Source organism: Prosopis cineraria, unplaced genomic scaffold (genome assembly GCF_029017545.1).
Source record: "Prosopis cineraria cultivar Desert tree isolate PC_DT_omini unplaced genomic scaffold, ASM2901754v1 PC9, whole genome shotgun sequence".
Lineage (NCBI taxonomy): Eukaryota > Viridiplantae > Streptophyta > Magnoliopsida > Fabales > Fabaceae > Prosopis > Prosopis cineraria.
The window spans coordinates 18,089,669-18,104,555 of NW_026555340.1; the positions used below are offsets into that span (position 1 = coordinate 18,089,669).

General features: G+C 29.4%; 1 protein-coding gene across 1 annotated transcript; it reads right to left on the reverse strand.

Annotated features, from left to right (window-relative positions):
• Positions 1–2,551: 2,551 nt before the first annotated feature.
• Positions 2,552–8,563, reverse strand: LOC129319623 (protein SIEVE ELEMENT OCCLUSION B-like). Its single transcript, XM_054964719.1, has 7 exons — positions 8,286–8,563; positions 8,015–8,104; positions 7,028–7,446; positions 5,713–5,804; positions 5,446–5,579; positions 4,197–4,670; positions 2,552–3,391 (listed from the first exon to the last, which is right to left on the reverse strand). The coding sequence occupies exons 1-7, from the start codon at positions 8,517–8,519 to the stop codon at positions 2,732–2,734; spliced, it is 2,103 nt and encodes a 700-aa protein (XP_054820694.1). The 5' UTR covers positions 8,520–8,563; the 3' UTR covers positions 2,552–2,731.
• Between the last annotated feature and the right edge of the window lie 6,324 nt (positions 8,564–14,887).

Below are 14,887 nucleotides of genomic sequence, written 5' to 3' on the forward strand. Positions count from 1 at the left end.
TATATTTTATTTTAATTGCCACAAATTCAATTACTACTCGACCACGTTCAGAACTAATAAATTTTTAACATGAAGTTATATGGGTTTGATGATCATAGTAAGATATTTTATACACAAAAGTGTTCTTTTAAACTTTTAATTTTACAGTAAACTTTTTTTAATTTCATTAAATTCGTTTTTAATATTTTTAACAATACAACTAAAACGATTTTGCTCCTTTAAAATTGTTTCTGTACTTACTGAAATGTTTTCACAGTATTAAAATTAATTTATCCATAATCACTACTTCATCATGCTAATAAAATAAAAAAAATTATGTTGTTTCTTCCATTTATCAATCCCAGAGATATTTTGAATAGAAAACTAGATGTGTTATTGTCCCAAAAAAAGAACCTTATAACCTCTAGATCTAAGCAATACTAAATTTAATTTTCGTCACTAAATTTCAGGATAGTTAAAAGAAAGAGGAAAGTAGGCATATATTGTAAACAGTTATGCAAATCTTCAGCTTGAGATCACAAAATTAGTAATACATAGAGTTGGCTGTAAAATCACAAAATTTTTATGTACCCAACATCTCTTGTAGAAAGGCATTGATACACAATTTTAAATGAAGACAACTTACCTCGTAAATATAAATAAAAAAAATCTAGGTTCAATTAGAAATTAAGTCGACGTTTCAATTCATAGTGAGCACATTATTTTCTGATTATATCTCATGGACAAACAAATCAAGAGTTATTGATGGAGAAAATTTTTCATAGACCTAATGCACTATGTCATCTACCACGCCAATTTAATCAAAGAAAATCTTATGTGTCATTATTTTTAATGACTTTATTTTTATAATAGAAGACTAATTTAATTTCTTTCCTTTTATCTCTCTATTATCATTAATGTTAAAGTTAATTTATATTTAATGCTAATTGAATGTCATGCTTTTGTTGGATGGAGCAGGGATGATGTGGTTCACTACGTCTTTGTAATAATTTCTTGTCATTGATCCCATAAATATGATCAAAAGAAGCACAATCTAAATATTCCAATTTCAACAATTTTTTACACATATGCAAGTATATCAAAAGCACACTATCTCTGCCCCCAAAAAAAGCATAATATCTTTTATGGTTACCCACAGGTTTTCTCTCATTGAAGATAATTCTATTCAATGTATTATTGGGTACTCAATGTGGATACATTTCTTATAAGAGATTCGAACTGTGATTTATTATGTTGTAAGAAATTATCAACAGTACATATCAAATTATCATTTTGATGTATTTATTTCTTGTTTTTTTTTAAAAAAAAACAAACAACCCGGTTTCCAAGTAGTAGGTAACGCTCTTGAAGGATTTTTTTGGCATTTTTTACACAAGTTTGAACTTGAGAGCTTGTGTTTTAATTTGACGGGTTTAGTTCATGCATATAAAATACTCGCATTTATACTTGAAATTGTGTTAGAATATTACGAAATTAAACCAGTTTTACGCTTAAATTGAGAGCTTGTGTTTTTTACCAATTTTACGCTTTGGGGCTTTACAAGGTCTTTAGTGAGCATTTTGATAGAGTTTGGCCCAAAAATGACAAATTAAACCGGGCTCCAATGTTGTTTCACCCATCCTAGCAATTATGTGCTCATCCAGCGTCCAATAAAGGCTAATATAATTGAAAAGTATTTAACTTATAATTAACAAGTTGTGAGTTTAAATTTTGCTGTTGATGTAAAGATTGTATTGGTGGGTGACCTGTAAATAATTTTATAAATACTTTTCGAGCTTCGAAGTATTTCTTAGCGCTAGTGAGCTATTGAGATAAAACTCACTTGATTTTTTTTTTGGGGAAAAAAAAAGCTTCAATTGGAAGAGATACAACTAGTACATGTCAAAGGCATGATGTTGAGGGACTTCGCGCATTCGCGAATGGAAAATTAATATAAAGTCTAGCACATCTGACAGATAGTTAGGTCTCTTAAACATATTTTTAGGGGTTCAATTTATCAATGTGTATATATTTTTTTATTTTTTTAAAAAAAACCTTGTTTGATGATGCAAAGTCAATTGTTTCTAGATGACTTATGTATGGAGTTAGTATGAATCTATTCATGGATGAGAAACTTGTTTTCACCGTTTATTTGTGTGTTTATAAATAATCGCTAAAAATCAAAATCATTTCAAACATGCTAAAGTAAAACATACCCCCTCTAGTCCACTTTATTAGGCATCTTTTAAAAGGACAAAATAATTCACTTTATAAATTATTGGGTTGATTGTGATATTTTGTTTTAAATAAAATATCTAAACCACTCTTAAAAAGTAAGAGAGAGAGAGAAACATAAAAATAATATTATATAATTTATTTACTTTTTGAATGTTATGTTTGTAATTTTACTAAATTTTATTTTTTGTATTTTTGTTGTATTGGTATTAATAAAGTTGATAAAAATGACTTATAAATAGAATCGGAAGAAATATAATAGTTTTACATCAATATTATCTATCGGAGCATACAATATAATATGCATTACAACATTCAAGCATCATCATCTATTTAATATCCGTACTAAACCACACACAGATGACGTACACGACATATATAGTCACTCACAACAAATAATAAGTACGTACGTACGTGTACACACACACACACACACACAATAACCATGCATATAATTTATTCATTATTATTATTATATACAGCCAATTGGCAAACTATATAGTTCATCGATCAATGATCATTCAGCCCACTTGGATTTCAGAACATGAGACTCATGAGTCTCACTGCTGTTCAAGTTCTCCGATGGATTCTGATAATGGATCCCATGGCAACACTTATAGCAAACAGTTTCAATCTCCATGATCTTCTTCCGACAAGATGGTTCAGGGCACGTGATGGACGTCGGAATCCTCGTTCGAATATTGTTCAATTCAAAGTGAAGACAATGATCTGGGACACTAGGCTTGTTCTGATTATAGTAATTCACGAATTCATTGCCAAAACCTTGAAGAACTTGCACGTTCAATCTCCACTCATCAAAGTTCTCCAATGTACTCGTTACCACTGGATCATACCCCAAAACCAGAACTTTCCCGCCTTTGCTTAGAAGAATCCAAGATTTTTCATTCTTGTACGACAGTAACGTCTGAATATCTTTAAGGACCGGGTCTTGTTCGTGATTGTTTCTCTGAATTAGGCTTAGGAAACAGTGACTGATGTTGTCCCAGAACTTGGATGTTGAGTTTGGATCGAGCTTTGAGAGATTGAAATGCTCAATTGGCGCGTCTGCTTGCTTGATGATAGGGTCCTTTTTAATGGCTTCTATCAATGTACCAATCCTTTGGGTCCCACCAATATCAGTCCCTCCATAGAAGAAAACGTACTTATCATCCCAAATCTGTATGTTGAGAAAATTTGCATCGCTCATTAGTTTGTAGGAAAGACAAGAAAATAAAATTAAAAAAAACAACATCAAATATATATATATATATATATATATATATTACTATAAACCTGCATTGTCCAGTGAGTCATGAACAGCTAGCTCGACTTTTACCTTCTTTGTAATAGGAAGAAAATAGTGAGAAGAGAAAATTAGGAAAGATAAAAGACATTTTCTCCCTCATTTTCTCTTAATTTTCCCATAGAGAGGGAGAACACTAGTGGAAAAATTGTGTTAGGGCGAAGGAAAATGTAATTTTATCTTATTTTCTCTCATAGTTTTTTCGCTTCCTATTTTTCTCTCATTCCAAACAGGGTTTAGCTAGTCTTGGTTGGGATCTTAGAAAGGAAAACTTTTAAAAATAGTAAATTTGTTTTACTATTTTTAGAAGATTTCTCTTTTAATTCCTCTTCTTGATCTCTAATTTTCTTTTGAACCAAACCAAAAGGTTAGGCGCTGTATATAATGAATAGGACTTGAGATCTAATTCAACTCTCTCTCTCTCTCTCTCTCTATATATATATATATATATATATATAGCAAGGGCATGGACCACTAACTATGTGTGACCGTGTCTATGATATCAGAAGGTTAACTAATAATGAACCTCGTGATATTTAATTACTTTGCAGGGAATTTAAGTGTAATTTTCCCAGTAAACTTTATAGAATAAAAAATTGAGACCTCAAGTGCATGACTCTACTACATGAATATTCAATCTAACAAAAAAGAAAGATTCAAACTCTACATTAGAACTCACCCATTTTCTGATCTCTGGGTGAACCTTAGTTGCTTCGTTCCAAAACCAGTTCCATTGAGCAATGAGATTTCCTTCATCCTCAGGTCGAAATGGGAAGGCTTCAATCTTTGAAATGAAGATCATATGAAGAGCATTCTTATGGATTACTTCACCTCTAGGGTTTGTCACAACCACAATAGGCTTTCCCTGGTAATGCCACTCGTCTTCTACCACCTTCTTTCCCTTTATCACCTTCAAGTTCTGTAATACGTACCATGGCATGCTTGACTTCACATGCTTGAACTTTGCTTGTTCTTCACTTATTTCAGTCTCGTCGTTCACCACAGGAATCCATAGAATCTCGTGCTTTTGCTTCTCTCTGTCCTTTTTCAATGCTTCGTGGATAGATTTCAGAACTGAAATCTCGTTTTCTATGTTGTCCAGACCAGAAATGAACAGTAACAGATTCTTCGTCTTCAGCACATCGTTGCTTACCTGTTTGGCCCGCCAAAAAAAAAAAACATAATTAAGATCAATCAGTAATTAACAAGAATTCGATTTTGATGCAAAATGTTTATATGAATTTGGACTATTACATGTCTTTAGATTCAAAGAATACTTATGAAGGTACCTACAGATATTCACTCAAGAAGGTATTCTCAAATTGGTCAAATCCTTACTAATTAGAATAATCTTTATTAACTTTAAATTATTTAAATTAGTTTATTACTATTATATGGTTGATATATATCAAGAATGGAATTATCTTATGTCTTATTTTTTGTTAGATAAAAATGTAAAAGTTATTGATTCATTATTGGCGCGCACACACTCCTTTGATCCTATATTTAAAAGTCACTTTTAGAATGTATCATAAAAAAAAATCTTAAAAATTATTAATTCTATTTAAAAATTTAATAAGTTTTCAATTTTTTCCTTGTTAAATATGCATAGTTTAATGATATTTTTTTCTCACCAACATTTAATAGGAGATAAAAGGAAATTTTTGTTACAAAAATTTAATAATGTAATTTATAAATAGAATCAAATTTTTTTTCTATCTTATAAATAAGACCAGAATATCAATGAAAGATCATTAAAAAGTTTAATATCTGAGTAAGGTTATTGTTTTAACAAATATCTGGATGTTTAGAGTTCTTATCAGATATTAACTTTCTTTTTTTGAACGTTCCATTATTGACATTGTATGTGTAAAAAGAAGATTTACAATTGAAGGAAATAATTTAACTTTTTTTCCATTAGAACTGACCACTTGTTGTAAAGTGTTATCAAAGATTTCAAGCTCAACAGTTTCTCTGGGGAAGATCAAAGCCCTTAAAAGCTCCACAATTCCAGAAGGAGAGAGAAGCACTCGTGATCGCCATGTTCGATCATTGCCAGCTTCTGAAAATTTCAAAGAAGTACAGTTAATTAGTACTGTCAACTTAATTTGATTAATGTTTCAAATAATTAATTAGGATTTAAAACTTGAAAAACTCAGAACAGAAGCTGTCTTTTTATTAAAAAAAAATGAAACCTTTGTGTTGTTCAATCTCAGTGACTTCTTTATTCAATCTCATGAGAACGTGATTGAGCTTCCCAACAACTTCAGATTTGACGTTCCAATCCCTAGATCAATGCAATATACTTCAACACCCAAGGAAATTAAATAATTTGAAAAGATAGTTGGTATGATGCCTATAGTAAGAAAATTTTTATTATAATAAAAAATAAATATGCAATAAAATGTTTTATCACCATGTTATTTATTTTATAAAGGGAAGTATGACAAGCTCTAAAATGTAGGTAAAGGGATATAGATTCATAAAAAAGTATAAAAGAACATAATGGTAGAGTACATATAAGCCAAGCTTATTTGAAGTCTTAAAGGCTCATAATGTAGACCCAACCTATTTAGCCAACCCTAAACCTAATTATTTGACTTATTTTTTACCCTTATTTAAGAACATTCTTAAAATGGTATGTAAAAAGTTCTAGATTCTTCCAATCATTTAAGGAGACAATAGGGAAAAAGAAAAAAAGAAAAAACCGGCCGGAACCACATACCCATAATATATATATATATATATATCTATATATATATATATATATATCTATATATATATATATATGAGATAAAAATTATAGGAGGCAAAAGTTAGGAAATTAAAATCAAGATTTTCTACTTGAAAAATATAGTCATTTATGAGAGAAATAAAACACGAGATGAGGAACCCGGTTTGTCCCTTTTAGTGCCCCTCTCCCTCCAGGCTTACATTAATAGGTTTTTGTTTTTTTCGTTTTTATTTTTGTGCCATTTCTTTTCTTTTCTTTGTTTTGACCAGCGCTTTTTCTTTTGTTCTTTTTTTACTCTTTTGGTGTTTTTCTACCCTAATTAATTAAGTGGGCCCCACGCTTCATCATGTGTTTCTTTTGCAAACAAATTAAAGTACCGTACTTGACAAACATAAAACTACAATTACGTACAAAGAATACTGTGTATTGACTCCATTAATATATTTAAAAGGAATCCGTCATCTTGCATATTAATATATCATCTTTGCATACTTAAGATGAATTTATTATACATTAAAAAAAAAATCCACCAGTGCTTGGTCTCACCTCCCTTCTTTGTCTATTTACTTTTCCGGGAAAGATTTATATACTAGTTTTATATACTTGATATATTTTTATTCAATTAAATTAAAACAAGTGAATTCTATAGTGTGTTACTATTAATAGCAAGAGTTTAATTAGAAATAAGAACCTTAAGTATATAAAGCTAAGCATATAAGAGTAATTACGCCAGAAGAAATCATATTAAAATGATGAAAGAAAAATGGATCACTCACAGATCAGTCTTTCGATCCGCACAAGTAAGAAGGGCCAAGATTGCCCAATAAGTGTAAAGGTCTCGAGGGGCAGCATATAAAGTTGGGACATCCCTTGGACTGTACGTGTTATCAGCTATTATCTTTTCCAATGTTAATATCCCTTCAATAAGCTTAAATGTTATATCTATCAAGGTGCTTATTAGGTCTAGGTTGCTTTGGCTAGGCTTGCTTTCTTCCCCAAGCCTGAAAATGTGCAGTTCAAGTGTGTTTTCCTTCGTCGGTTCCATCAGAGAAAGCCGGCAAGTATCGCCGTAGTCCGACGCGAAAGCGCAGAGAGCTATCACTGCCTTCGCATCCCATGTATAGCTTCGAAGCTTCTCCAGAATCCCCACTACTGTTTCGTGTGCCGTAGATCGGCTGAAAGGCTTGCATGTCATCTGTAAGGCCCCGACCGTTTATTAGTATTAAGTTTTTTTTCATTCAACCTAATTTTTTTTTTCTGGTGTTGTTGAGTAGAAGAATCAACACATGTTTGTGTCCAATATGATACGGCGAAATACATTGAATATGGCAATTTTCAAAAATTTAAGATATGAGTACGAGAATATCTATATATATGTGTTTGTATGTGGGTGATTCAATATTTTAGGTGATAAGTATAGGTATCTTGAGTGAAACAAGTATTTTCAAAATAATATAAATATTGTTTATAATAATCAACCAACATATTGATTTTTAAGTTTTCATATCATCTGATAAAAAAATATAGTAACACAAATAGTAAAATATATAATACGTGTCATGGAGTATCATGTGTGTATCATATTAGATATGAATATGTTTTTTTTTTTTTATGTTTTGATGCTCCATAGACCAAAAACTTCAAATTAAGTTGATGAATAGAATAAGGAGATAAGTCTCTGGGATCTAACTCACATAAATTATTAATTTAATATATATATATATATATATATATAGATAAAGAATAAGGAGATGACGAATGACCAGGAAAGCAATTTCTTTGAGGGTGCTGAAAGGTGGCATAAAACATGACTGTGGAATCCTGTCTTCTATAAGTTCAACAGCTTTGGGACGCTGTCAAAATAAATGCAAAAAAGAAAGAGTTAAACAAACAAATGAATGAATGAATAAATAAATAATAAAATTACATACAGAATTAATGAGCTATTTTGTTTTCCATTGAGACAAAATTAGTGATTAATAATTAATGAGATTATACACAAATAGTTAGGGCTTTAAATTAATCAATACGTACCTTGAGATCAAGGGATTGGCCAAGATGAGTGTTCTTGACAATGTTGGAAACAACGTTGAAAAGAGAATCAACATCGTATTTGGGAGCTTGAGAGTCATGAATTCCGATGATGTGATTGGAGATGACTGCATCAGGTGCAGTGAAAGGGTTGATCTCATCCGAGGATGAAGGTTGCAGAGAGATCATGGCACTTGAAGCTGCTGCAATGGAAGCCATGATCTTGGACGACATCATGTCGTATGAAATCTGATGATTCTGGAATGAAGAAGAACAGGAAGATGATGATGATGATGATGACGACGACTAGTTTGCGTTTTGTGGTTGCCTCTCGTGGTGTATTTATAGGCCATAAATGAATGTGGCTGAGTTATAATTAATATATATATATATATATGAATAAAAAATATGTGAACAATTGAATCCATATCCACGTAGATTTTGAAATGTTAGGTTGATGTTTGAACTTGAGTTGACATTGGATGTTCCACATCAGAAAAAGCCGGGTTTGATAACTCATTTATAGTAAAAAGGAAAGAGATACAAACTTAAGTTTTAAAATATTGAGTTAAAGTGTGGTATTCTTTTGCGTCCTTTTTGTTCTCTTGATCTCCCCATTTTTGGGTGACCCTTCCACATTTCTAGCAAGTGTTATCAGAGTTAGAGTCTTAACTTGAGTCCATATAGAAAATTTCATATTGGATAAAGTTAGATTCAATAACTTATATATAATAAATGAGAATGCACTGCCTTTAAAGTTTTGAGTTAAAATGTAAATATCCTTATGCTATTATTACCAATTTATTTTCTCCCCACATTTCCCGGCAAACACCACTCTTTTATGTGTCATCTAGATTACCCGTATGATGGAAATATGGATGCATGCATGGTTTGAATTATTATTTCATTTTTTGAAGGAATGAAAATAATAAACTGATGAAGACAATCTTTTGGGCTATGTGATCGAAAATAGAAGTTTAAAAGTAAATCAATAAAGATTGGTTTAGTAGATAGACTTATCACCTACAAGATCAGAGATTCAAATCCCATTGTCAATATAAAAACCTAGTTGGTTGATAATTTGAAAATGTTCTTTGAGTTTGGTGACATATCCTAGTTTTAGTGAGATATCAAGACTCAACTCATCTGAATTTTTTTACATAAAGAAAAGAAGATTAAAGGTAAATTAATGATATATAATGCGGCATATGTAGTATAGAGAACCTTTATATATTATATAAATACAAACTTTTAGTTTTCATTAGACAAACATTCTGTATGCATATCAATAGTCTATCTGATCCAGGTTATAAGCCTACTTAATTTTATCTTTCATTTTTTTACTTCAAAACAGAAAATGTAAGGTATTGATAATTAGGGGAAAAAATTCTCATTGTTCAAACTTCAAATCAAATCTTAAACCATCTATATTGTAATATTATATTTTTAATGTACAAAAAAAAAAGAACAAAAAGGTTGTAATTTTAAAATGTCATTTGTATCTATGAGTAAAAATATAATGAAAATAAATTGTTATAATTCCATCAATATAATAAATGTTAAAATTATATTTTTCCTGCGATAAAAAAAATAATTGACTTGGTATTATTGAATATGAGGTAGCTGTAAAAAATGTATTATCATGAATCCCAAAGTTCCCAGATCTCGAGTTCAAATTAATGTAAATATAGAAAATGTTCTTGAGAGAACTATACTCAATTTGAACCCAACAATACTTGAATTTTTCTAGTCAGATAGTTATATCAACTTATATATATACATATATAATATGAAATGAGTGGGATAAATAATGAATTTTCGACCATTTATACCAGGATATTTATTGTGTGCAGTAGAAATTGTTTGTTTTTTAAAATATTCATTAGTTTTTTCATCTACCAGCATTTGAGCCTAGGCTAAGTGGCTCAATGTCAAGCAACGTATGAACCACGAAGGCAAATGCCAGCTGGTTTTTGTGAAGTATTCGTAAAAGAACTTCCTCGAACATACTTTTCTATTTTTTATTTTTGTAAAAAATCATATTATATTGCCCACTTATTCTAATTCAAGCAGAGTTGCAACTATATTATAGGAAAAAGAATCTTCCAACGTAATTTCCTCAATCGACAAAGGTTAAAGTATATATTTAATTCTTTAATTTTATATAAGATTTCAGTTTGATTCCTTAATTGTATAAAGTACATTTTTATTCCTCCAATCCCAACAAGGCAATTAGTTCAAATAATTATTTTGTATTAAATATTTAAAATTTTAATGTAATTTTTTGTTATTGACGAAGCTAACGAGGTAAGTGTTAATTCAAGGATTGAAAAAACATTTTATAAAATGAAAGATCTAAATAAAATCTTAGGCAAAGTTAAAGGAATAAAGGTGTATTTTAGCTTTAATTGCTTTCTATGAAAATAATCATGTGAAAAGAGATAATATTTGGTTCTTTTATTGTAATAATAAATGGTGACCAAAAGTGTAGTGGATAACAAATTACTGTGTATTACCCACTAATTCTAATTCTAATTCTAATAATTTCTCCTATTCATTATAAGATTAAACTCGACGTTTCTACCTCTCCAAATATACAAATGAAAAATAAGCCCTGTGAAATGTGATTTTTACAAATTGACATATATTTGTCCCAATTTAAAATTTAAAACTGAAAAATACTGGTTAAAATGTTAGTGACTACTTTGTTGTAGCTATCACTACCCAAAAAAAAAAACAAAAGAAAAGACTTCCGGCGATGACTCTAAAAAGTCATTGAAAATGAACAATCTGCAATGACAAGAAAAGTTACTGTTAAAAGTTTGACAATTAGTGGCGATATTCAAAATCATTACTGAAAGTTTCACTTTCTGTTGTGACTAAAAAGTTACTGTTGATTGCCAAACTTTTAGTGACGACAAATGTATGTCACCACTGAAAGTTTACAATCAGTGGCAATTTAGATTTGCCATAGAAAGTGAGACTAATGTCATAATTGAAAGTTTGACTTTCGTAACAATTAATAATAACTAAATATTATCATCATAATTTTTTATTTTTTGTTTAATTTTATATTTAACACTTCAAGAAATTGATTTTATTATATTATTGTAATTTTTTATTGAATATATAAAATAATGTAATGGGTGAGTTTTCATTTAATATATTTTATGGCTAAATTATAACTTTAAAATAATAAAATTATTTTAAGATAAGATTAAGATATTATTTAATGCTAATGAGTTAGACTAAATAATTAAGCCAAACCATATTATTTTATGTCAATTTTTGTTCTCAAGTAATGTTTGGTTTGATTCGATCTAACTATTTAGGCTAGTTTGGTTCATTGGTTTTGGTTAATTAATACTAAATCTAATTGAATTAACCAATACACACCCTTATGTAAAGTGATAAATTCATTGCAAAAACCTAATATTTGATATTTTAATTTTAGAATGCATATAATGTGGTAATGAGTCTCTCTATTTTCAAATGTTTTTTTGATTAAAATGATATTTTAGACAATAACAGTATTTGTTTATAATAATTATATATATGGTAGTTAAATTTGTTTATTTATAGAATGATATTTTTCTAATCTAATTTTTTAATTAAAATTCTACATTTAATACTGGTAACTTTAAAACTTGATGTTAATTTATATGTTTCCAGTTCAATGACTAATTATAGGGAAGAGGAAGATGAAAATAAAATAAATGATATATTCTAAAATTTTACTTTTAACTTTTACAATATATGAAATATATCGATTTATGTGATGTTATATTTTTTTTTCATTTGATGCTATTTTGCAACATGAGTATATAAAAAAATTAGATAATAGAGTGTATAATTTTCTTATAAAATTATAATTTAAAAATGAAAACTAATTAAGAAAGTAAAATGTAATGTAAAAACAAGTCAATTCCATTACTTAATAGTTATTGTTAATTAAAAGTAAAAATAAAATTTTAAATAAAATTAGCTAGAAAAATAAATAATTATGATCTAATGTATAATCATCTATATTTTTATTATTTATTCTTAGATATTTTTATATTAAAGTTATAAATATGAATATTAAAATAAATAATACAATAACTCAAGAAGTAAAAAATTTAAAATAAATAATATAATTTGAAATCTCAATAAATTAAAAGAATTAAATTGAAGTATTTAATGATAGTAATGATATTTTATAATGTTTAATATTTAAGATATATGTGTGTTTGTTTAGTTTAATAATATATATTTAATTATGTAATAATATACTACAGGTTCATTCCAACTCAATGACAACATGGTAGAATACAAAAGAAGGAGGTCATGAATTTAAACTTCAAACCTTGGAGGAGGCAATTTGTGAAATCAAAATATAAATTGATGACACGATGACATGGGGCGTGAAGTAAGAGTAACATAGGAAAGGTGACAAGGCATCACGTGGAGGGTAACACTAATGACGCATGGCAAGTGATGTGATGCCACATGGAAGTGGGAGGGTGAAATGGCACCATATGGTTACAGTGAAATGGCGCCGCTGATTGGTAGTTTCTATAGCAACAAAGGTCAATGCTGATTCTTAACATTTAACAGCGACTAAATAGTCGCCACTGATGTGTGATTTCTATAGCAACTTTTATTGCCATCAATTCTTAACTTTTAGAAGTGACTAACTTTCAATGACGACAAATTTTCCTTTCAATGGCGACATTGATTGAATATTTTTAGCACTTACTTTTATTGTTGCCATAGATGAAATCAACAAGAGATGTCACCACTAAAAACTTTCAACAACAATAGTCAATTTTTTTTTTTTGTAGTGTATATTGATTAAAATGGTGGAAAAGGACAAGTTCCTTTTTGCCATTTTTGCTTATCAATCAAGTACAACTACTAAAAACCAACTATTATGATTGGAAACTTTTTTAGCAGTCAAGTCCAAATACTAAAATTCAGTGACTAGTCACAATTAGGAAATGACTATTTTGTTTAGGGAAGTGACTACAACTAAATGGTGAATGTCAAGTGCCTCCCTCGCTATACAATTTTTTTATCAGTAGTCGAATCTAATTTTTTTAAAACAAAAACAGTAACTACAATATTTGAGCTATTATGGAATTAAAAAATGACAAGTTCTTTTAATTTATGGCATTTTTATTTATCAGTCAAATGCAGACATAAGTTATTAATTATGATTGAGAAGTGGCTATATTTGGTGAACAGCTGAATAGAAAATGATAATTGTCTTTTTCCAAATTTTAAATTAGGCAAATATGTCATTTTGTTAAAAAAATAAAAATAGACAAAGTCCCGAAGAACTACATAATAATTATCAATGTTCATCATATTTATTTGTCATTTGTATATTTTAGAAGTATAAATTTCGTTCTCCATTTTTTTAACTAAATTAATAATGGACTAATGCTAGTTCGGTGAACAGCTGGACATACACTGTACAGGTATATATGTGTAATTTATTAATGTCACGTGGCCATGAAAATAGTAACACTAAATTGGCTTTTTATGAAAAGGTATATAAAAAGAGATAATTAAGATTTGTTTCTTTTATTATAATAATAAATCATGTGATAAAACCGTACAATCTTTAGACGCCGTGGAGTGCACGGCTCGTCGGCTCGTCCATTTATTGTTTAGGAAATGTCAAGTCGGTGGATCAAATGTTGTTTATAAATGAATTACATTACATCCTTCTGTTCAATCTTTTTCATAGGCATGCATAGGCTCAACCGATTTCGGATGCGTTTGAATGAACATTGAAATTTGCATAAAATTGATTTATAAGAGTGGTTTATGGACAATTGTTTTTTTGGGCTCATAATTGATTTAATCAAGATTTGAGTATTTGATTGATTAGCTAGATAATTGATTGAAGAGATAATGAAACTTTTAGCTACTCAAATTGTTTTAAGTGTTAATTTATTCTTAAAAATTGAATCTTTGTCAACTGAATTCTTAAAATTTCATAACTTTTAATTTCCTGTGGGACGAACTTGGTTTCGCTATACTTTCTTTGATCTGTTAAGTAAATAGAGAACACAGAGAAGAAAAGACAAGAATGGGCCAAATGATTTCGCTATATATTTTATAATGAAATTTGTAAAAGTATGTATAACCTGATAGTCTAGTAACTATACTCGTGTGCAAATTAATGTAACTAAACAAGTCACAACAGACTAACCACGTAACTACTTCTCTAACATTCTCCCTCAGATTGAGGGGTTCTCAAACACAAAGATCTCCTGAAAACCTTAAATCAAGAACTGGAAAGTGGTTTAGTTAACCCATCAGACGTTGGAAAATGGAAGACTTCGATCTCTTTTCGGATGGTTTGTTCACGGATAAAGTGCAAATCCAGCTCAATATGTTTAGTTCTAGCATGTAGTGTTGGATTAGTTGTCATGATCAGTATATTACTCCTTGTTTATCACTGAGAACATGAGGCACATTGACAAACTTCACCTTTAGGTTTTTGAGAAGCGACTTGATCCATAAAACTTTATCAACAACAGAAGACATGCTTTTATATTCAACCACTGTACTAGACCTAGCAACAGTGGATTGTTTCTTAGAAGACCAAGAGT